Raw genomic sequence first — 23116 nt, forward strand, 5'->3', positions numbered from 1 at the left:
TTTAAAAAAAGCACACCCATGCATCCACACCCCGTGCACTCACGCGCACACACACCTTATTTCAATCAACAACTATTGGCGTGATCTTATGTCTTCTTGATGACGCACACAGATCACGTCAATGAATACCTGCAGCTCAGCCTATTTCTTTTGAATTGCACCAACCCATTGAGCTTCAACGTGATATATGGCGGTTAGATTCAACAACGACCTCAAGTATCTTTTATAGCCTTGTGAAAACTTCAAAATACTCGGTAGAATTAAAAATGCAAAAATTATCATAAATTAATCATAAGGATCCGAACAATAGGCTCATAGACATTGATGCAATTGGACCCATTTCCAAGCTGTCATAGCCACCAAAGCCATAACCACGACGCATTCATCGTTTCCCTTCACCTTCCAAATCTAAATTCAAATAAACAAGCATAAAAAAGCAAATCGAACATCAGTCATAAGGCTTAAAGATTTGGCGACAACCGGTTGCTTTATTCGAACTGTCTCAGCTGTCGCGCCTAAAAATTTAACCTCATCATAACCTTTATAAATGTCCAATAATCGTCAATTATCTTAAATGCACAAATCCAAGGTTAAAGTACAAAAGGCCACAAATTACAACAACCTTAGGCACAAAGAAACTAAACAACAACATATACAACAACCCAATCCCATGATTTATATATATATGTTAATTTGTAAGTGAATCTTAACCAAACGAAAACATATATAACAACAGAATCCCACGAATTGTACCCCAATATGCAACATGTAAAACACAACATTGCAACAATCGCTTATGAACTAGCACGCACACAAACACACACACACACACACACATATATATAAGCAAAGTCTACAGCAAACCAACATAAAGTAAAGGATTGTGGCTTAGATTTTAGCCATGGTTGCAACCACGGTTGCCACCCCCAATGACAAAACGACATCATAGCCGATATAGACATGTAACGGCCAAAACTCTCAGACGAATACTAATCAAAGGCATCTGGTTTAGATTTCAGCCATGGATGCGACCAAGGTTGCCACGCCAAATGACGAAATGACATCATAGCCAACGCAGGCATGTAATGGTAAAAACTAGGATTAGCATATCGCTATCTTCATCAAGCATGTGGATCATAAAACACAATCGAACAAATAGTACAAACATCACAAAAGCCCCAAACCAAAATACATTTCTCATTATCATTATCCTCATGATCAAAGTAACAAACTTTAAAACGAAAAGTCTAAAACCACAACAACTCAATAATCATCACCAAACCCACAAAATTGGAAAAGTAAACGTTCAAACAAACTACAACAACAAAACTGAACAAACAATATCACCGTCACAAAATCCCCAAACCACAACAATTCATCCAACGTCATCAAAATTATCATCAAACCAAACGAAAGCCAAACAAACAATCTAACAACCTTCCAAGCGTAAAAGGTCAATCGAAATACATAAAACAAACAAAATGTATCGATCGGTCGTCAGTCAAAGCGAACAAAAAATATCACCGTCACAATAGCCTAAACCACACCAATTCACCAAGCATCATCGTCTTCAAAGCAAACAAAAACCAAACAAACAATCTAACAAACTTGAAAACGTAAATGGTGAAACGACAACAAATGTCATCGATCGATGCATGCAAAGGAATTCATGGATGAGATAACACTCATCGTCATTGAAGCATCAGACCCTCCAAAATTACTAGAAGAGAACGTGAAAGCAAACCTGGGAACCTTATCGGAGGCCCAAAAAGGAGAACAAAAGCAGCAGAGAACAATGACAGCAGCGGTGGAAAGGCCGTGGTGCAAAAGGATAGAGGCGATGACAAATGAAATTAACAAAACATTGGTGAGTTTTATACCCACCAAATGTACCATAACTTCCAACATAGAGTATAACAACTTCCAACACAAAACACTCATATGCAATATTAATACGTACATCAATTACAAAAGAGTATGTAACACCCATAATAATTTTTAACATTTACATAACATTAAAGTAAGCATTTTATATGAAAAATGCCACTTAACAAAAACTTTTACATCATAAGTATTTAAACATGTTTACAACATCCAAAACATCGTTAAAAGTGTTTACATAATTCACTTTTATTAAAAGAAAACTAGATCGAATGCGGAAGCTTCATTGAGAGGTGTGTTCGGTTCTTGCTCGTGGCTTGATCTTCATGCGGAAGCATATAACATTAACCTAGAATCAAAACCAACAAAAAGTTAGTTTTGATAGTTTATTTACAAGTTAATACAAGTCCCATGTATCAAACAATTAAAATAACAAGGATTTGCAGGTTTTACACCCGTCGCGTGTCGTAATCGAAACTATGCTCAAAAACGGATTCGATTAACTATGATGTGCAAAATTCAGCAAAAGTGACTGGGCTCTACCGTAACTTACGGTAGCCACCGTAAGTTACGGTAGCCACTGGGCAAAACTGGTCTACCGTAAGGCAGTAGAAAACTGCCGTAACAATTTATTTGCTACCGTAAGTTACGGTGGCTACTTTAACTTACGGTAGCTTCAAACTTAACATCTGAATTCACAAATTAATAGGCTTCGAGCCCTTGGCTTTAAAATTCATTTTTAAAGACTTTTGACCTGTTCGAGTTTTTAAACCACAAGCTTGCTTCTAATTAACCATTAAGCATACATCAACATGTTTATATCAAACTCTTTAATTCGGGTTTGTAAATTTTATGAATTACGCGGCTAGTACCCAATCTATGCGCATAATTCTTTTAACCTATTTCGAATATTTAAACTTTTTAAGTTTAAATCTTTCCCCTTGGTTATACACAATCTACTGTATACTCATCTATAACCCACAATATGCGTACCTGGTTCGGATCAACATATTGACCCGTTTTAATACCTTGTCTCAATAATCGCTAATTCATAGCATCGCTAATTCATAGGCCGGTTTATCCTGTGTGCATAAAACTCCACAAACACTTATTAGTCGTTAATTGTTAAATGGTAACAATATTACCATTTGACCCGTTTGGTCTAAACGACCAAACATTTCGCGCTTATATTTGACTAGATCACCATTTTACCCTTTTTATTCGATTAAGCTTACTTAGAAAGTAGCCATTTAAAAACTCGTTTTTATTTATGTCATCCCATGACCAAATTACCATTTCACCCATTTTTACCATTAAACATGGTTTTTCGTCTTTTGATACGTTCCGACCCGTATCTTTTCGTGTCAAAATCATATTTTGAATATAACCTGGTCGTATTTATAATCTATAAATAAATACATATCCTACGATAAAGGTGTAAGCTTTACTTACCTCGCATCCAAACTATGCCTTACTTTTCCTTATTGATTTGTTTGACCCGCTTCGTCCTCAAGCTTCCACCTAGCTCGTTTAGCGTCAAACTAACATCATCATTCACAAGGTGGTTAGATTAGTCAATAACTAATACGACTATTCCACCTTACGTATTTTCTATGTCGAAATCATTATTCGACTTCGTCATTGGTTAATTTTAACTTTCTACTAGTTAACTACCTCTAATCATATGATACGTGAAATTAACTAAAATATACATTATGATTAGATTACGTATTATCACGTATCACCCCTAATTGAATCAATTAGGAAATTACGCGTTTCATTCATAGTTTCAACATATGAACATTGTGGGCATAATTTATAACATCAACAATCAAGTTTTGTATCACTGAAAATAGGCTGTTTTTTGTTGACCTGTTTAACCTGTTTGCAAGTCTTCAAAAATTATGATTTTTTTATGTGGTGTACCACTCAGAGGGTTAGACCTTGTGTTAAAATTTCAAGATCTAGCTCTTTACCAAAAGTTCGTAAAAATTCATTAACTAAGCTGCAATCAGATTCGTCACTTCTGACTGCAGCTTACGGAAAAATTCATTTAAAATTCCTCGTTTACCCGATTGACGAAATTCCAATTGGTGATTTTTCTAATCACTTAGCACTTTCTACAGTACAAATTTGAGATCATAACTCACTTCCTAAATTGAGTTATGACATTCGTAATGGGCTGCAAATTCTGCCAGAAAACGCAGCTTGAACCTTTGATACGGAAAAATTCATAAAACGCTCAGTTTTCGTCGAAAAAATGCGATTCCAGTGGGGTTTTAAAGATATTTCCTGGAATTACATTTTAGACTCAAGAAACACATGATTTTATCAGGTTTTGTCCAGGTTACAGCCAATACAAATCGGCTGTAAATTCTGATCAAGAATCGTTTGAATTCAGCTTTCAGTTTAAGCTTGTTCTTGACATCATAACACTATTCTTTTGCAATCAAAACCCTAAAAACATCTCATACATGAATTTGGTATCAACAAAAACTTGAGCTAAGCATGATTTCAACATATACTTGTCTAGGGTTTACTCCTAGACACTACTATGTTCCTATTCTATCCATATAACAAACATGCAACTATCAATTTCGAATTTTCTAAGATCACCCAGAAATTCAACTAGAGATTTCTCATGAAATTCACATACCTTATGACTCCTTTTGACGAGGTGATCACGATTCCATGTTCAGATTTTGATTTCAACTTGGATTGAGCCTTCAATTTGTGGGTTTAGTGAATTTTAGGGTTTTGAGGATGAGGGAGGTCGCCCTCTCCTGTTCTTGATCGACCAGACATCCAAATGGGGGTGTTTGGTTTTGTTTTTAATTAAAACTAATAATAGAAGTTTCAATTTTAACAACATAGGCCCCTCCACTTTTGTTAATCATATAGTTTGGTTATTTTAGCCATATTTGTTCTATTATGTCAAGACGCCAACTAACTAGGTTAATATTCCTAGTTACTTGGTGGGTCCCGGGAGTTATAACCCGTTTTTATTTTAAGTCCTGTTAACTCGGGCTCTTATAGACTCAATTTCCTTAAAACTTTGATTCGTTTGTATTTAATATTAGGATTTCTTATTTAAATCCAATTATTTACCGGGTTATTTTTACTACTAACGGCACTTTACCCGTCCTTTAGTATTAACGGAGTATGATTACCAAACCCGTTTTCGGGGTGTTACAAGTCTACCCCCCTTAGAGAGGTTTCGTCCTCGAAACCTTTTCTTACATAATTCATTGAGTTTAAACTCAATGTATTTGACCCGAGAAATCTTTTAAACATTACTTACACTTTTAACCAATTGTTATTACTACCAGATAAGTATGGTAACATATTTTTGGTCACTAATTGTCTACATATCTCATAAGACATAGTGCAACTTGAAATAACGTAATCTCTTTATTTCCACTAGTTTAGTTAACTTAGCGATATCCATCGCTTTCGTATACTATCGAATTCTTTATGAATCCGTTACTTTGACCCGTTTAAGGTCTTTAGTGAAATCTTTCACTTTTAGCAACAAATTCTTTTGTTTTCAAATTTATTTATTAGGTTCAATTATACCAAATCTACCGAGCAAACCAAATTTCTTGATTTGAATTGCTGACTTTAACCGGTCTCATTAACTAGACTTATTAGTCCAGTTACTTTTTACCGCTCGCTTGGTTATAATGTGATTCTACTTCACATTGCCTTTCTTGCCCGTGATCGTGTCACATCATGTTTAATTTATATCAACCTTTCATTTTTTTCGAAAATATCTCTTTTCGAATATATCGTCTTGCGCCTATCAGTGTCAAGACTTGTATCTTTTATACTTACTATTTAAATTCCTATTAGAATTTATATTTTTAAGAACGTTATTTCTTATCAAAACTGAAGTTTTAGTTTTAGTATCTTCTTTTTAACTTTTGTCAATTATCCATACCGGGATATCGACAGTCCAAAATTCATTCTTTTACAGTCTTTGTTTTATGCAGGGATCCTCAATTTATTCCCTCGCTTTGTCTAATTAACCCGTAGGTTTTATCACTTTGCCTTATAGGCTATTTTATTAGACTTTCACCTCTTTATGGCAGGGTCCTTATAATCTGTTTCTTTCTAGTCATGACCCGTGGGTTGTTTTAGTCTCGTAGACCTTTCCATTATTTATAACCCCAAAGGTTAGGTTGATCCCGTAGATCATTCCTTACTCATGTCATTCTTAAAATACATGTTTGGTGTCAAGGCATCCTGTTTTTGTTTAAAATCATTTATTTTCGCCTTGGTATTTTCTTTGACCTTGACCTTAGTCTAAGGCTACATTCGTTTCTTTTCGAACAAATTTTCCGACTTTATGACTTCTCACGTCGCTTATGCGTCGGTTTATTTTATGCTCACCTTTTTCCAGTTTACATACATTCATATTTGATTATGTCCCATTACCGGGCTCATTATTCTTTTGTTTTTAACGCTACCACTATTCTGCTTGCGTTTACTCATGTCGTCCGGCATAATATTATATTTGACCCGTTCAACTTTAAAATAGTTGAACATATTTATTCAAAATTTCTTTTACGAAATTTATGGTCATAATTCATAATCCAAGTCCTTTGAATTTTTAACCCGCGTTCACGTTTCTTGGTTTACGCATGTGTTTAATTCTTACCCATTAACCGGTTGTTTTACCGAAGTCGTTATTATTGCAACCCTCCCAGTATGCATTAAGACCTCGCTTCATTTTTTTTTCTAACTTTGTCGTTAAGTTTGACGTTTTACAAAACGACCCGTAAAGGGACATATTTGTATTTTCCGGGTTCGAGTGTAAGTACACTCCCTCCCAATACTTGTCTAAATCACTTTACATGTTTGCGTTTTCCGGGTTCGAGTGTAAGTACACTCCCTCCCAATACATGTCTAAATCACTTTACATGTTTGCGTTTTCCGGGTTCGAGTGTAAGTACACTCCCTCCCAATTCATGTCTAAATCATTTTACATGTTTACGTTTTCTGGGTTCGAGTGTAAGTACACTCCCTCCCAATTCATGTCTAAATCATTTTACATATTTACGTTTTCTGGGTTCGAGTGTAAGTACACTCCCTCCCAATTCATGTCTAAATCATTTTACATGTTTCTTTGTCCCTTCACTCGGACTCATTATCCTAATGTAATACGCTTCCGTCACTCGGCTGTGCGTTTACATTATTATCAAATATTTTGCTTATCTGATTCATTTGGGTACTTTTTAATTTGTCCCATCACCCCATCCTTACTACATCGGGTGTAAGTGTGTCCATCATAATAAGTTCATGGTATCATGTGTTCACTACCTACTTGGCCAGAGTAGGCGATCAACACATGACATACATGACCCTTTTATAACTTTCACATCACGCCTCATGTAAGTAACACCTCTATTTATTTCTCTTGGAAACAATATCCCGGATAGATTTTTCTATCCGGGTTTTCCAAGTTTTTTTCTACATATGCAACTTTCAATATCTACGTATTTGTTGCATATTACTATTTGTGCAATTAAATTTAAAATGTGCACCTGGAAATGCTTTCCCTAACGGGCTTCTCTTGCCATTAGCCTTGTTCGCGATCGCTACGTGATTTAGGTCATTGGTGAGTATGTTCTACTTGTCGTACTTTGGACCGTTCCCCCGTCAAGTCCGCAATTTGTTAGACTCCCGCTATCTTTAGATGCGAGTGTCCTTCAACTAAAACATTTACAAGAGTTAATAATATCAACTTCAATAATCGCCCGTATTATAATACAAGGCTTTTTCTACTATATCCGTCAACGCGCGTATTTTCATCAACTATATCAATCATTTTAATTAGGGTAACGTGTATTACACGATAACCCTATGTGTTGTTTACAACACTTTAATACGCTAAACCATTAACATACTTGTACTTACCGGATTTGCGATCAAGCCTCGAACCGAACACTTTATTCTTTTAACCTTGGGCTCTGATTACCAACTTGTAACACCCATAATAATTTTTAACATTTACATAACATTAAAGTAAGCATTTTATATGAAAAATGCCACTTAACAAAAACTTTTACATCATAAGTATTTAAACATGTTTACAACATCCAAAACATCGTTAAAAGTGTTTACATAATCCACTTTTATTAAAAGAAAACTAGATCGAATGCGGAAGCTTCATTGAGAGGTGTGTTCGGTTCTTGCTTGTGGCTTGATCTTCATGCGGAAGCATATAACATTAACCTAGAATCAAAACCAAAAAAAAGTTAGTTTTGATAGTTTATTTACAAGTTAATACAAGTCCCATGTATCAAACAATTAAAATAACAAGGATTTGCAGGTTTTACACCCGTCGCGTGTCGTAATCGAAACTATGCTCAAAAACGGATTCGATTAACTATGATGTGCAAAATTCAGCAAAAGTGACTGGGCTCTACCGTAACTTACGGTAGCCACCGTAAGTTACGGTAGCCACTGGGCAAAACTGGTCTACCGTAAGGCAGTAGAAAACTGCCGTAACAATTTATTTGCTACCGTAAGTTACGGTGGCTACCTTAACTTACGGTAGCTTCAAACTTAACATCTGAATTCACAAATTAATAGGCTTCGAGCCCTTGGCTTTAAAATTCATTTTTAAAGACTTTTGACCTGTTCGAGTTTTTAAACCACAAGCTTGCTTCTAATTAACCATTAAGCATACATCAACATGTTTATATCAAACTCTTTAATTCGGGTTTGTAAATTTTATGAATTACGCGGCTAGTACCCAATCTATGCGCATAATTCTTTTAACCTATTTCGAATATTTAAACTTTTTAAGTTTAAATCTTTCCCCTTGGTTATACACAATCTACTGTATACTCATCTATAACCCACAATATGCGTACCTGGTTCGGATCAACATATTGACCCGTTTTAATACCTTGTCTCAATAATCGCTAATTCATAGCATCGCTAATTCATAGGCCGGTTTATCCTGTGTGCATAAAACTCCACAAACACTTATTAGTCGTTAATTGTTAAATGGTAACAATATTACCATTTGACCCGTTTGGTCTAAACGACCAAACATTTCGCGCTTATATTTGACTAGATCACCATTTTACCCTTTTTATTCGATTAAGCTTACTTAGAAAGTAGCCATTTAAAAACTCATTTTTATTTATGTCATCCCATGACCAAATTACCATTTCACCCATTTTTACCATTAAACATGGTTTTTCGTCTTTTGATACGTTCCGACCCGTATCTTTTCGTGTCAAAATCATATTTTGAATATAACCTGGTCGTATTTATAATCTATAAATAAATACATATCCTACGATAAAGGTGTAAGCTTTACTTACCTCGCATCCAAACTATGCCTTACTTTTCCTTATTGATTTGTTTGACCCGCTTCGTCCTCAAGCTTCCACCTAGCTCGTTTAGCGTCAAACTAACATCATCATTCACAAGGTGGTTAGATTAGTCAATAACTAATACGACTATTCCACCTTACGTATTTTCTATGTCGAAATCATTATTCGACTTCGTCATTGGTTAATTTTAACTTTCTACTAGTTAACTACCTCTAATCATATGATACGTGAAATTAACTAAAATATACATTATGATTAGATTACGTATTATCGCGTATCACCCCTAATTGAATCAATTAGGAAATTACGCGTTTCATTCATAGTTTCAACATATGAACATTGTGGGCATAATTTATAACATCAACAATCAAGTTTTGTATCACTGAAAATAGGCTGTTTTTTGTTGACCTGTTTAACCTGTTTGCAAGTCTTCAAAAATTATGATTTTTTTATGTGGTGTACCACTCGGAGGGTTAGACCTTGTGTTAAAATTTCAAGATCTAGCTCTTTACCAAAAGTTCGTAAAAATTCATTAACTAAGCTGCAATCAGATTCGTCACTTCTGACTGAAGCTTACGGAAAAATTCATTTAAAATTCCTCGTTTACCCGATTGACGAAATTCCAATTGGTGATTTTTCTAATCACTTAGCACTTTCTACAGTACAAATTTGAGATCATAACTCACTTCCTAAATTGAGTTATGACATTCGTAATGGGCTGCAAATTCTGCCAGAAAACGCAGCTTGAACCTTTGATACGGAAAAATTCATAAAACGCTCAGTTTTCGTCGAAAAAATGCGATTCCAGTGGGGTTTTAAAGATATTTCCTGGAATTACATTTTAGACTCAAGAAACACATGATTTTATCAGGTTTTGTCCAGGTTACAGCCAATACAAATCGGCTGTAAATTCTGATCAAGAATCGTTTGAATTCAGCTTTCAGTTTAAGCTTGTTCTTGACATCATAACACTATTCTTTTGCAATCAAAACCCTAAAAACATCTCATACATGAATTTGGTATCAACAAAAACTTGAGCTAAGCATGATTTCAACATATACTTGTCTAGGGTTTACTCCTAGACACTACTATGTTCCTATTCTATCCATATAACAAACATGCAACTATCAATTTCGAATTTTCTAAGATCACCCAGAAATTCAACTAGAGATTTCTCATGAAATTCACATACCTTATGACTCCTTTTGACGAGGTGATCACGATTCCATGTTCAGATTTTGATTTCAACTTGGATTGAGCCTTCAATTTGTGGGTTTAGTGAATTTTAGGGTTTTGAGGATGAGGGAGGTCGCCCTCTCCTGTTCTTGATCGACCAGACATCCAAATGGGGGTGTTTGGTTTTGTTTTTAATTAAAACTAATAATATAAGTTTCAATTTTAACAACATAGGCCCCTCCACTTTTGTTAATCATATAGTTTGGTTATTTCAGCCATATTTGTTCTATTATGTCAAGACGCCAACTAACTAGGTTAATATTCCTAGTTACTTGGTGGGTCCCGGGAGTTATAACCCGTTTTTATTTTAAGTCCTGTTAACTCGGGCTCTTATAGACTCAATTTCCTTAAAACTTTGATTCGTTTGTATTTAATATTAGGATTTCTTATTTAAATCCAATTATTTACCGGGTTATTTTTACTACTAACGGCACTTTACCCGTCCTTTAGTATTAACGGAGTATGATTACCAAACCCGTTTTCGGGGTGTTACAAGTAAAATGTCAATTTTGTCAAATTGTTACGGACAGTTTTGTCACACCCAAGTTGATGGCGGAAACATCGAAGCGGGACGAAAGAGATTATTCAAAGACTTCATAACGCTAAGTCGCGACAATAATTGAATTTTAAATTTTCATTTCATTTCATCAAGTCAAACGATATATTGTTTCAAAAAGAAATACATCATCATGAAAGCAAACATAACTAAGCATTGAAATACATAAGTAAGATTTGGGTGAGTTTCTAATTCCACCCTAAGTAGTTTTCTCGTGGCATCATCATACATTTCCTGCAACATGTAATAAATATCCGTCAACATAGATGTCGGTGAGCATACTAGTTTTAACCACATAACATAATAAAGGTTTGGTTCTCAAATCCACACGTATAATTAACACATCAATCCAAAGTGTCCACTAGCGTAATCTTATCACCGAAGTGAATAAGATCGTGAGCGTAATCTTGTCACCGAAGTAAACAAGATCGTAAAGTATAACCTAACAAGATCGTAAAGTATAGCATTATACATGTTAAGGGAGACTTGCAAGGTTAATGATGCATTAATAAGCATGAAATGTCAAGCATGGAATCATAATAAGCATATCAATTAAGCATGTATATAGATTGAGTGTTTGCATAAGATTGTTTGTATGTGTGTGTGAATTTAGTTCGTTTACATGTTACAATCCAAATAATAAGTAAAACGGAAAATGGGTCATATACTCATGGTTTGCGAAGATAAGTTCCACAATTGCGAGTGAGCGCTTTGAGGGGATGGAATCACCAATTTTCCGTAAAAAGGATAAACAAAGGTGTATGAGTTTGATGAGTTGGAGGTTGGAAAGTAAACAGGAATTATATGCGTGTGAAAGTATATAAAATATACCTTGTTTTGGACACTTAAGTTGGACACTATTGTTAATTGTGTTTTTCATGGGTGCTAAGTCACCCACTAAAGTCCAACCTAAGGAATCTGAAACTAAGATATTTTCCACCTTAACACATAACATTCAACCATGAATTCGGTTGATATCATGGTTCGGTTTTGGAGATTTATATTATGTATATACTATTATGTAATAGTCATATATTATTCTAGCCATGTATTGTCAAGCATAGGTTGGATAAATCCATTAACTTAAAGATTTCACCAATGCACAAATCATTACATGGATAATTCGGACGGTCATCAATATAAGTATGAATACATAAACAACTATCTAATATGCTAAGTAACCAAGTGAGTGTCAACCAAGACGAGTGCTTCCAATATTGTAGCATTGGAGACTTGGTGTGGTTTCATCACTTTGATGGCCTGAAGATCACTTAGAGTCTAGTATGAGGAGGCATATGAACATCATGTTTCTATAATAAACCTTAAGACAAGTCCCTCAACATAGAGATTAGTTGGTGACTTGGTTTGGTCTCAAAAGTTCCAAGAAAACAAGGTAAAGTAAAAACAGGTTTAAAAAGTTTAACAAAATCCTCACCTGGACATCAAAAATTGTGACATATCAACTTTGTTTACCTTGGTAAACATGTGGTAATGTACCTAGTGGTTATCCAAGGAAAAAGGAAAAAGAAAACAAGGAGAAGAGTTGAAGAAAGTAGCTTAAAACTCACTGTTTTGGAGCTTTGAACAATATGCGCTAGTGGAGATTCTTAATGATTTGGGATAGTTTGGAAGTGAGTTAGAGGTGTTGAAAGTGTTTAGGATGTAGGGAATGATTGTATTTATAAGTGGGGATTAGAGTTTGGTGTTTAATGTAGGTAGTTATGGGTGAAGAAGAGGGAAAATGGAGTTTAAACACTAAAATTCGTGAAATGAACAATTCTGCTGTCAGACCAGGACCGTAAGGGGTTTGGTCTTGCGGTCTGTAAGGGCCTTGAAAAATCAAAATTTTCCAAAAATGTCACTGTTAGTCCCTGGAGCTGGGTTGTATGTTATTTCATGCTATAATTACTTAGTTAGGTATGTTTTAGGCATTTTAAGGTGTATACAAGAATGTGTAATGTATGAATATAGTTCTCAGAATTCGGTGTATGACTCGACTTTTAATTATAAATGCGTGTTTCGTGATTGTTTGCATATTGTGCATACATGATTAAACAAGGATTGAGATTGAAATACGATTTACAATAAATCGAAAATAAAATGAAAAATACGGAACGTTACAAGTTTTGCGACTTTCATTTAAAGATTTGTTTTTCAACATTTGGATCCAAAATGTTTCAAATCTTGCCATTTTTATCCGGTTCGTTAACTTCATCCATTGTTCTCCACTAAGTTAGGGGTATTTCCATCTTTTTTGTTAACTTAAAGGGCAATTCAGTATTTTTTCAGGGGTATTCGACATTTTTACACAAACTAAAAAAAGGCCGAATTGCCCTCTAAGTTAAAAAAAAGGATGGAAATACATCTGACTTAACGGAGAAAAATAGATAGAGTTAGCAGGCTAGATGAAAATGACAAGATTTCATTTTGGATCTAGATGCCAAAAAACAAACATTTGAACGAAAGTCGTAAAACTAGCTAAACCTCATAGACGAAAATCGTATTTTACTCGTTACAAAAATTTCAAACTATAATGATATTTTAACATTTAATTCCAATCAAACTATTTAAGTGTTTGGGTGAGACTAAACTATAATATGGTGAGCCCATCTACGCAAGTCTTTCTATCCGAAACTGAAACTAGTAGTTTCAAACTACGATATTTGATTTTTGAGATGGACAGAAAAGAAGGAAAACCAAAAATAAACATATTATAGTTTTGTATATTTACTCCACAACAAACAGCCATATTTTTGTATGTCGGGGTAGCTTATAATTTTCCAACCTAGGCAAAGAATGTAAATATAGGAGTTTTCTGGGCTTTGCCATCTTTATCTTATGGGTTTCCTAGGTGTTGGTGTTAATTTTTTTTTTATTAATAGACCATAAATCTTTATACTATAAGGAGGAAAAAGGTTGAATAGGCCCATATAGAAGTATACATTACATAGTTACTAGGTCCACAATCGTGAATCAATTTCTTATGTATCAATCTCTTTTTTTGGTTGATAGAAGGGTGCAATTGAAGTTTATGGTGGGGTTATGGGTGTTGGTTTAGGTCCGGTGTGTGTCGAGACTAGCTTTTTTCTATTTCGGTTGTTACTACTTTAGTTAAGATCAATCTCATTGAACCACCATTAACATATAGGGCATTGGATTGATGGTTGTATGTTTTTCTCAGTGGATTTTAGATTGTAATCACTAAAACATAAACTTTCACTGACCAGATCTCTCGGTTTTCCATCAGTGAAGGTGGCTCAATTGGTGATACTCTATTGGTAAACAAGGCATGGATAATTCCAATGCGCTGTACCGATTGATCATCGTCAGACATTACTTGCGACGTATTTTCAAAAACTTCCGCGATGTCGCAAACGACATGTTTATTTTGACAGATTATTGAAGGACTTTGTACACATAAATTGCCAATAGTTGTTTTGCGCTTTTACCAACATACTTTCCATGGTAATTTGTCGGTGTTGATTTTTTATTAAAAAATAACATTAACTATTTACCCCAAAATTTTCATTTTTTGCAATTTAACCTAACAACTTTTTTACTTTCAACTTTGATCCTCTATACTTTTCATTTTTCGCAAAATTTTCGTGTTACGTTCCGTTATAAATTTTGCGAGTTAAAATGCCGTAACGTGCGTGCGTGGTTAAACGTTTTTATGTTGTCCATTTTTTCCCTTTTGACAGGTTCATCGTAACGCTCGAGTCCTAGATCGACTTAGTTATTCTTTTATATGTTTTACGTTTCAGTTTAATTTCTTCGCATTAACACGCCGCAACTTCAGTGTTGGTGGTCGCTGTCAGTAGTGTGACATTAGTGTTCGCCCCCGCCGCAACGCAGGGTGCTTTATACTAGTTATATTTATTTTTAAAAAGTAAAAAAATCATGTTATGCACTTTTTCAATAAACAAGTTTAATCGTGTCTTGTATACAGGTATCTAGATATCTATTGCCATAATTTTCTTGGAAAAAAAGTGGTTAAAAATGTGCATAACTCAGTAGCCTCTTCCATCCTTTTATCATCACTTCAGTGGATATCAAAATTTCCGTCGGCTACTGCTGAGTTGGAGGACGACATCTTCTTCTACATCTCTATATCTCTACCGGTATGTTCCATTCCTTCAGTTTATGACTGATTTCTGTACTGATTTATGTGTCGATTTTCTTCGATTATAGCAGGGTTTGCAACTTCTAACTTCAATTATTTACAAAACCCACGATGTTTCTAGAATAAACAGGAGATAAGATATACAAAAATTCACTACCTTTATTCTTTCTCTTTGTGCCCACCAAGTGTTCGATGAAATGCCCAAACGACATTTGAAGAGTTTGTGTGTTGTATTGTTCTCGAATTATGTTCGTGTAACTTACGGGACTTGCAAAACTAACTTAAAATGTTGTATATACAATATATATGTATAAGTTCTGATCCAATTTGCATACTTTCTTAAGCAGGTATGAGTTCCAGTTTGATTTCTCCTGAGTTGGGAACCACTTCATTCTTATGTAAACCAAGATTTTTACCTCCCAAAGTTGGCATTTTGAGATACAATTCGTGTCCGGACCGCGAGTTCTTTGATTCATTAAAGGTGCATCATGGGTTCCTTGATTGGAATTTAATACATGAGCATTTGTTGTACTGATGATAATTGGATTGTTTTAATGCAGTTTAGTGGCAGGAAATGTAGGCAATCCTTAGTTATTCGGTGCAGTGATAACCCTCAGAATGTTGATTTGCCGCGTTATTATTCCAAGAAAGAAAAGAAGCCGTTTCCGGTACCCATCGTGGAGCTTCGGCGTGCCGCTAGAGAGAGGATGAAGAGTAGAAAAGGTCAACCTAAAAGACCCGCTCCTCCTCCGAAGAACGGGTTACTGGTTCAAAGGATGATCCCTCTTGCGTACGCTGTGTTGAATGCACGAACAATGCTGATTAACAATCTCAAAAAGCTCTTAAAAGTAGTTCCTGTACAAGCCTGCAAGTAAGTCGCATTTAGACATTTAGTTATGAATGAGTTGTTTCGGGTTCAAACGGGTCACATTAGTAAGATATTAGCTTAAAAGGAATGAGTGTAAGAGTTGCACAAAGTGTATTCTAATGCATAATACCTATCATAAATTCTAAATTATTATGCAGATACTAAAATCATAGTAATTAAAGGCGCGAGGCGCACTCAGGGCGATTTGTTGGGCTCGGGGCCTTATTTGCGCCTAGGCACGCCTGGGCGCTCGCTTTAATAACATTATTGGCATACATGAACTAACCTGAAGATTAAAGGCGCGAGGCGCACTCAGGGCGATTTGTTGGGCCCGGGGCCTTATTTGCGCCTAGGCGCGCCTGGGCGCTCACTTTAATAACTATGAATAAAATTCTTATAGTCATATGTGAGACTAGTTAATTATTAAAGGTTAAAGATACTGGACAAAAAAGTGACTTATTACCCAACCATAGTTATTAAAGGCGCGAGGCGCACTCAGGGCGATTTATTGGGCCCGGGGCTTTATTTGCGCCTAGGCGCTCGCTTTAATAACTATGACTTGAACCATAGTTATTAAAGGCGCGAGGCGCACTCATGGCGATTTGTTGGGCCCGGGGCTTTATTTGCGCGCCTGGGCGCTCGCTTTAATAACTATGTACCCAACCTGCCAATTTTGCCACTTGTTTTTTTGTTAAAGAGGACGGCACCCCGGCAAAATGCTTGTTTTTTCGCATCTGGGTCCTTGTCGTTTCAAAATCTTGCCATTTACATTATTGAGGATGGCAATATATTGCGACTTTTGTTCCTCGAAATTTGGCTCTCAGGGATGAAAAATGAGAAGATTTCAAACTTTTTAGATGAAAATGGCACCTTTGGACGAAAGTCGCAAAAGTGGCCAAACCTCAGGGACGAAAATGACATTTTACTTTTTATTAATAAAAATAGAAAGAATTACACCAAAAGAGCATTGGGATATACCCCAAGGAGAACACCAACCTCAAAAACGACTAAGGCCTAACAAAACGGGTTTTAACAAACCACTCTTAACCAATACAAAATACTAGGACTATCTCTATACACACGGCCCAACTATTACAATCATAAATCCTATTCAAAATCCAAACAAATAAACAAACTAAAACAGCCAAAAATACAAATCAAACGTAAACCTTCCATAATCCGCGCATCAGCATCTAACTTTAATCTTCTAACCATCATCATAAACCTGCATTTACCACAAACACTCCCCAACCCAGCAAATAACGATTCTTTAACCCATTACAATAACAATATCTACCCATTCTACCCTTCATTTGCCTTTTAAACCTTATGGATTATTTCAAACTTCTTCCACACTCTTGGTGCATTTAAACTGTAGACCCATAAGTCTTAGCCTAATCGCCTCAATAATCAGGTCTTTTCATACCACTAAAAGGCCTGTTGGTACGCTCCTGCCAAATAAAATACCTATGTTGTCAAAAGCGCAAAAAGCGCGCGCCTAGGCGCCCGGGTGCAGCGAGGCGCACCAATAGCGCCTGGTGGCAGCCTAGGCGTTAAAATGGGTTTTTTTGAAAAAAACGGCCTGAGGCGCAAAAAAAGCGCACAAAAACGGCCTGAGGCGCAGCAGAAAAAAAAAACGAAACTGAACTGAGTACGAATAAAAACTGCCTCACGCGGGTCCGGGCTTTTCGGAGCTGTATTCGTGTCCGCATGAGTTCAACCAAATTCCAGCTCAGAAACTCATTTTCAAAGCATAACGTATTTTTTATATTTGTTTTTCTCTATGTGCGCTTTTCTTAAAAAAGCCCACGCTTTTTTTGCGCCTTGCGCCTTGGCTCCAGGCGAGGCCGATGCGCCTCGCCTGCGCCTTGCGTCTTTGACAACATAGTACAATACACTGAAGTAGCAGCAATCACATAGCAAATCGATTTGGATACCTTAATATGCTCCACGTAATCAACAATTTCTGGCCAAACAGCCCTAGCATACACCCATTCAAAGCATAGTTGTTAATAGCGAATAACAACAGTAAATTGCGACAAGATACCTATACACTACGTAGCGATAGCGATGAAATCATGAAATAGCGGGCGCTATTTTATAAATAGCGATACACTAGAAGGAAATGTTAAAAATATTTTATATGTAGATATTATAAAAAATCCAGTAAATATGGAAGAATACACGCTTCTTATTTCAATCATGTAACAAAAAACCCTAAAATATGTTTATTTTTCAGTATATACTTGTATTTATTAAAATAGAAAAAACCTCTTTTATCGCTAATTCATCTCTTTTTAGGCGCTAAACACCTTATAGCGGGAAACTCCGGCTTCGCTACGCTGTTCGCTATAGCAAGCATAGCGACCGCTATTAACAACTATGATTCAAAGAATAAATGTGGGGGGGGGGGGGGATATTCCACGGTCCTCCCAACCGCCGAGGTGATCCCACCTCGCAGACCGCCACCCAGCAAGCCTGAGTCTGGGAGTAAATCCGCTACCGTAGGGGCATTGGGAACGAGCAAGACTCGAACCCGCCACCTCCGGGTTAGAATGCGGGCTGGTGGCCATTGGGCTGACACCCAATGGTTATTCAAAGAGTAAATGTGAGTGACTATCCAGACATCTTTTGCAAAAAATACCCTTGATAACCCCATCTAAGCAATCTATATTGGGTGGGTAACAACAACAACAACAACAACAACCATTTCCAGTAAATCCCGCAATTAGCAAAGCTAATGGCAGGGTCTGGGGAGGGTGGGATGTAGGCAAACCTTACCCCTATCGACGAGGATAGAGAGGCTGCTTCCAGAGAGACCCCCAGCTCTATAACAACAAGCACTAAAAGAGTACTAGAACTACCCGAGACAAAAGCAGTGGTGAGAGCAAAAAACAGTAGAGTGAAGGTAAAATAAATATAGCATCATAGGTCATGGGTTCATATTGCGAACCGATCCAACCCCTCCACGGACCCTGCGGGAGCCTAGGGCACCGGGTACGCCCTTTTTGTTGGTGATTAACAGAAGTGATAAACACACACACACACTTGTAGAGGTCAACGATATGTTAGGATTAGAAAGGAAACAAACGTAAGGTTGTTTATAACTGTCAACCACCAGATACAAATGATAATGTTCTACCTATTTAATATTTATACATATTGAAATGGTGCGAGTATGGGAACACTCCTTTGACTTTGGGCATAACTGCCAAGTCAGTTGACACCATAATAGAACGGTTATAGACTTAGGATTATATACAATTTATCTAATACGTCACACATACATTTACAATACTTATTAGTTATTACTTAATCGATATTTCTTGTGCCAAACATTAAGCTTCCAACACTTTTTTAAATGGTCAAATGGGACGCTTAAAAACTTGGGTAACCTAGAGCTGGTAAAACGGTTCGAAAGTGGCCCGAAATGTGATTCAATGCTTACAGTCTCCTAGTATTTTCATTAGAGTTAATTGCCCGGATGGTCCCTGTGGTTTCATGTTTTTTCACGTTTAGTCCCCACTTTTTGGAAATAGCAGGTATGCTCCCTATGGTTTGTCATTTTGTTACTCGGATAGTCCCCTGAATATATATCAGGGGACTATCCGAGTAACAAAATGACAAACCATAGGGAGCATACCTGCTATTTCCAAACTAACTGACATCTACTCAGGGACTATCCGACTAACAAAATAACAAACCATAGGGAGCATACCTGCTATTTTCAAAAGGTGGGGACTAAACGTGAAAAAACGTTAAACCACAACCCGCATATTAAAATTTACCGGTTTGATCACAACCCTTTTCAACGAGTTAACCAACCCATCCATTATGCATCCTCTACTCTATACCCATGACAATTTTGTTAGTTTTTGGACATTCTAAACGAAGTTATATCTATGTTTTGGACTTTTTTTTGACAGGTATTGTAATGAAATTCATGTCGGGCCTGTGGGCCATCCATTTAGATCATGTCAAGGCACAAACTCTTCAATCCGGAAGGGAAAACATGAGTGGGTTGATGCGGTTGTAGAGGACGTAATAGTTCAAATCGAAGCCTATCATCTATACGATCGTTTAGGAAAACGTATCCCACACGAAGAAAGATTTTCCGTCCCTCGAATCCCCGCACTAATGGAGCTATGCATCCAAGCAGGAGTCGATATACCCGAATACCCCACAAAACGAAGACGAAAACCCATAATCCGAATCAATAAAAGCGAGTTCATCGACGCAGACGAAAGTGAATTGCCAGATTTACCCCCACAAGATCCAAAACCCGTGTTACTGACCGAAATACCCGATCTGGAGATCATTCCTCCATCTAATAAAGATGAAATGGTTTTACTTGCGGAACAAACGCTTCAAGTATGGGAGAAAATGAGAACCGGGGCGAATAGGTTAATGAAGATGTACCCTGTGAGAGTTTGCGGGTACTGCCCGGAGATCCATGTGGGTCCCTCAGGCCATAAAGCGCAGAACTGTGGTGCGTTTAAGCATCAGCAGCGGAACGGGCAGCATGGGTGGCAGTCGGCAGTTCTTGATGATTTGATACCACCAAGGTATGTGTGGCATGTTCCTAATCTGGACGAACCGATGTTGCAGAAGGAGCTGAGGAATTTTTATGGTCAGGCGCCTGCGGTGGTGGAGATCTGCGTGCAGGGTGGTGCCGCAGTGCCGGAACAGTACAAGCCCACAATGCGGTTAGATGTTGGAATTCCGAGTAGTGTTAGTGAAGCGGAAATGGTGGTCTGAATGTATCACTCTTTCGGTTTACTTCGTTGTGTTAAAAATTTCTGCCATATATTTTTTTTTTAACGGCCAACGGAATCAATCCAATATTTCTGCCATATTAAATATAATATCCAATGTTTCCATACATGCTATTATAAAAAGGACATAAAAATATATGTAGATCGACGAGCTACATATATGTAGCTGGTGCACTACATATTTATACATCATGTGTACCTTCACAAACCATGTATATATAGCCTGTTAATCTACATACATTTTTTAATTTTTATTTTTATTTGTACAATACTAACCTTATAATTAAAGAAAACGAAAACGAGAAGGAAAAATTAAAAAAAAAAAATTGATTGGTTGGTAGTAGTTTTCTCGGTTTTCAAGTTTTTAATGGTTTTCTAACGAACCTAACCCTCCATGTCAATATAATACTTCAAAGTTCACATGGTTTTAAGTTTAAACAACAAATCAACTACTTCTAACGTCAAATAGAGTGATGGCTAGGTTAAATTAAAAAACTACAACCCATGGATTGGGTCGAGAACTCGGGTTTACGAGTTAAAACCAAGGGACCGATTTGTGCCGATTAGGAACGATTTGTACTGCCTGCCGATTTTTTGGTCCGGTTAGATGAAATCCCATCGGTAGAGTACCAATTACGGACTAACTAGCTATTAATCCCGATTTTTACAACACTCAATTTGAGGTTACGTTATGTGATGATTTGTCTGTTGTATTGGTGGATCTTGTGTACAGTTGTCTCGTTATGGTAATTTGCAGTTTATACTGATGGTAAGGTTTGTATATCCATTAATCATCCTCTGGGTGATGATCCTAACGGTTATGAGCTTGCGAGTGAGCACTCGACGTCTGTTCATACGGTATGATATTTGAATATTTATGTTCATGTCATGTCGAAAAATATTTGGGTTATTTTTTTTATTCAAAATTGTTTTGTTAACAGGTTGAGAGCATAGTGTTGAGCATTATATCAATGCTTTCAAGCTCCATCAATGAATCCCCTGCAAATGTCGAAGCCGCGGTAACAAGTAACAAGCGCTATTCTCTACCGTTCCTTATTGTCAGGGCCGTTCCAACCTTTTTAGAGACCCTAAGCGAACTACGAAGTGGGGGCCCTAATTTCGCCCATAAACTCTCCTCCAATCCCGATGGACCCGTCGCCATGGATGATTACCGGTACTTTTTTCATCTAGTGATAGCCTATAGCCTAGAAATTGAAAGCAGGTTGTGATGGAAAGTGGGAACGATGATTGCAGCTGTATTTTAGGGGCTTTAGGCCGCTGAATAATGATGATTAGGTTGATGGTTGTTACTATGTTGTAATAGCTGAAAAGTAATGTGAAATTGGCTTTGAAACTGGTCTTTTTTTGCTAAACAATATTTACTTTAAGTTTCTTAAAAGAAAAACTAGTTTAGTTTTGAAATAAACATGTTTATTTGGGCCTAATACATATACTATATATAAAACTTTCTAAAAACTTGGAGGCCCTTATTTTATGGTGGCCCTAGACTCGTGCCTAGATTGGCAAGCCTATCGAGCCAGCCCTGCTTATTGTTCCTCGATAATTGTGTTTATGCATCATGATCACAAGACGGTTTTTATCATCGAGCTATTTGTCTGCATTGACTCAATATTAAGCCTGGCAAAACCGGCGGGTGGGGTCGGGCCAACAAATGGGTGAAAACATGTTCGTGTAAAAAGACTCAAAACATGTTATTTTTTTTTATTTTGTGGTTTTTTTATTCCTTATTTTTCTGATATGAAATGGTTTGTTTGTTTATAATCACTGCCAAGTAATTAAATGTAAAACACAATTGATGGACTCCGATGAAGCAGCCATTGAAACACAATCGATAATTCAATTTAGGTTAATTTAAACTAGACCTGTCTAGTTAAATGTGACCGTTGGGTTTTGATAATTTATGTTAAATTTGTTTCATGTTAGAAATTCATCGTCCTTGATAAAACCGGGGTCTCTTTGTTATAGTAGGGAAGTTTATAACGCTTTGAGAACTTGGTAAATTTTTTACTCCCAAAAATATAATATTACATACATAAGTAAAAAAATTTCATTCAATATATAGAAGACAATATCTGGTTCATGAAACTTAAAAAAAAAAAAAAAACGGAACAATTTCACCAAGTTATAAAAAAGATGTGTGGCTGCTGGGATTCGAGCCCAGGTCTCCACGGCCACAACGTGGAATTCTTACCACTAAACTACAGCCACATTGATGTCTAAAGGTGCTTATATTTGATCCAAATTATAAGTTTAACTGGAAGAACGATAAAGTTAACTAGATCTAAAAATTATAGTAAACAGATA

General features: G+C 36.5%; 1 protein-coding gene, 1 long non-coding RNA gene and 1 other non-coding gene across 6 annotated transcripts; 1 reads left to right on the forward strand and 2 right to left on the reverse strand.

Annotated features, from left to right (window-relative positions):
- Positions 1 to 1965: 1965 nt before the first annotated feature.
- On the reverse strand, positions 1966 to 10953 carry LOC110922598. The gene is made up of 7 exons (XR_002583291.2): positions 10426 to 10953; positions 9222 to 9310; positions 8763 to 8851; positions 4538 to 8118; positions 3334 to 3422; positions 2875 to 2963; positions 1966 to 2230 (listed from the first exon to the last, which is right to left on the reverse strand). It is a non-coding gene; the product is annotated as an uncharacterized LOC110922598 (long non-coding RNA).
- A 4041-nt stretch (positions 10954 to 14994) lies between these two features.
- On the forward strand, positions 14995 to 20898 carry LOC110922615 (APO protein 2, chloroplastic). 4 transcript variants are annotated; one of them, XM_022166883.2, is made up of 4 exons: positions 14995 to 15146; positions 15496 to 15629; positions 15709 to 16019; positions 19943 to 20898. In XM_022166883.2, exons 2-4 carry the CDS (start codon positions 15498 to 15500, stop codon positions 20772 to 20774), a joined length of 1275 nt encoding a protein of 424 aa, XP_022022575.1. In that variant the 5' UTR covers positions 14995 to 15146; positions 15496 to 15497; the 3' UTR covers positions 20775 to 20898. The 4 variants fall into 4 exon arrangements, with proteins under 4 accessions (XP_022022575.1, XP_035839562.1, XP_035839561.1 ...); XM_035983669.1 differs by having other exon boundaries at positions 15020 to 15146; positions 15493 to 15629; XM_035983668.1 differs by lacking the exon at positions 14995 to 15146 and adding an exon at positions 15174 to 15402.
- Positions 20899 to 22948: 2050 nt separating this feature from the next.
- TRNAH-GUG lies at positions 22949 to 23020 on the reverse strand. The gene has a single exon. It is a non-coding gene; the product is annotated as a tRNA-His (tRNA).
- Positions 23021 to 23116: the final 96 nt, after the last annotated feature.

Source organism: Helianthus annuus, chromosome 15 (genome assembly GCF_002127325.2).
Source record: "Helianthus annuus cultivar XRQ/B chromosome 15, HanXRQr2.0-SUNRISE, whole genome shotgun sequence".
NCBI lineage: Eukaryota > Viridiplantae > Streptophyta > Magnoliopsida > Asterales > Asteraceae > Helianthus > Helianthus annuus.

Bases quoted from the DNA above. Each gene is read 5' to 3' on its own strand.
- LOC110922615 (XM_022166883.2), top strand. From the start codon at position 15,498: ATGAGTTCCAGTTTGATTTCTCCTGAGTTGGGAACCACTTCATTCTTA. The intron at 15,630-15,708 runs GTGCATCATGGG...GTTTTAATGCAG, and splicing joins AGTTCTTTGATTCATTAAAG to TTTAGTGGCAGGAAATGTAG. The intron at 16,020-19,942 runs GTAAGTCGCATT...TTTTTTTGACAG, and splicing joins GTTCCTGTACAAGCCTGCAA to GTATTGTAATGAAATTCATG.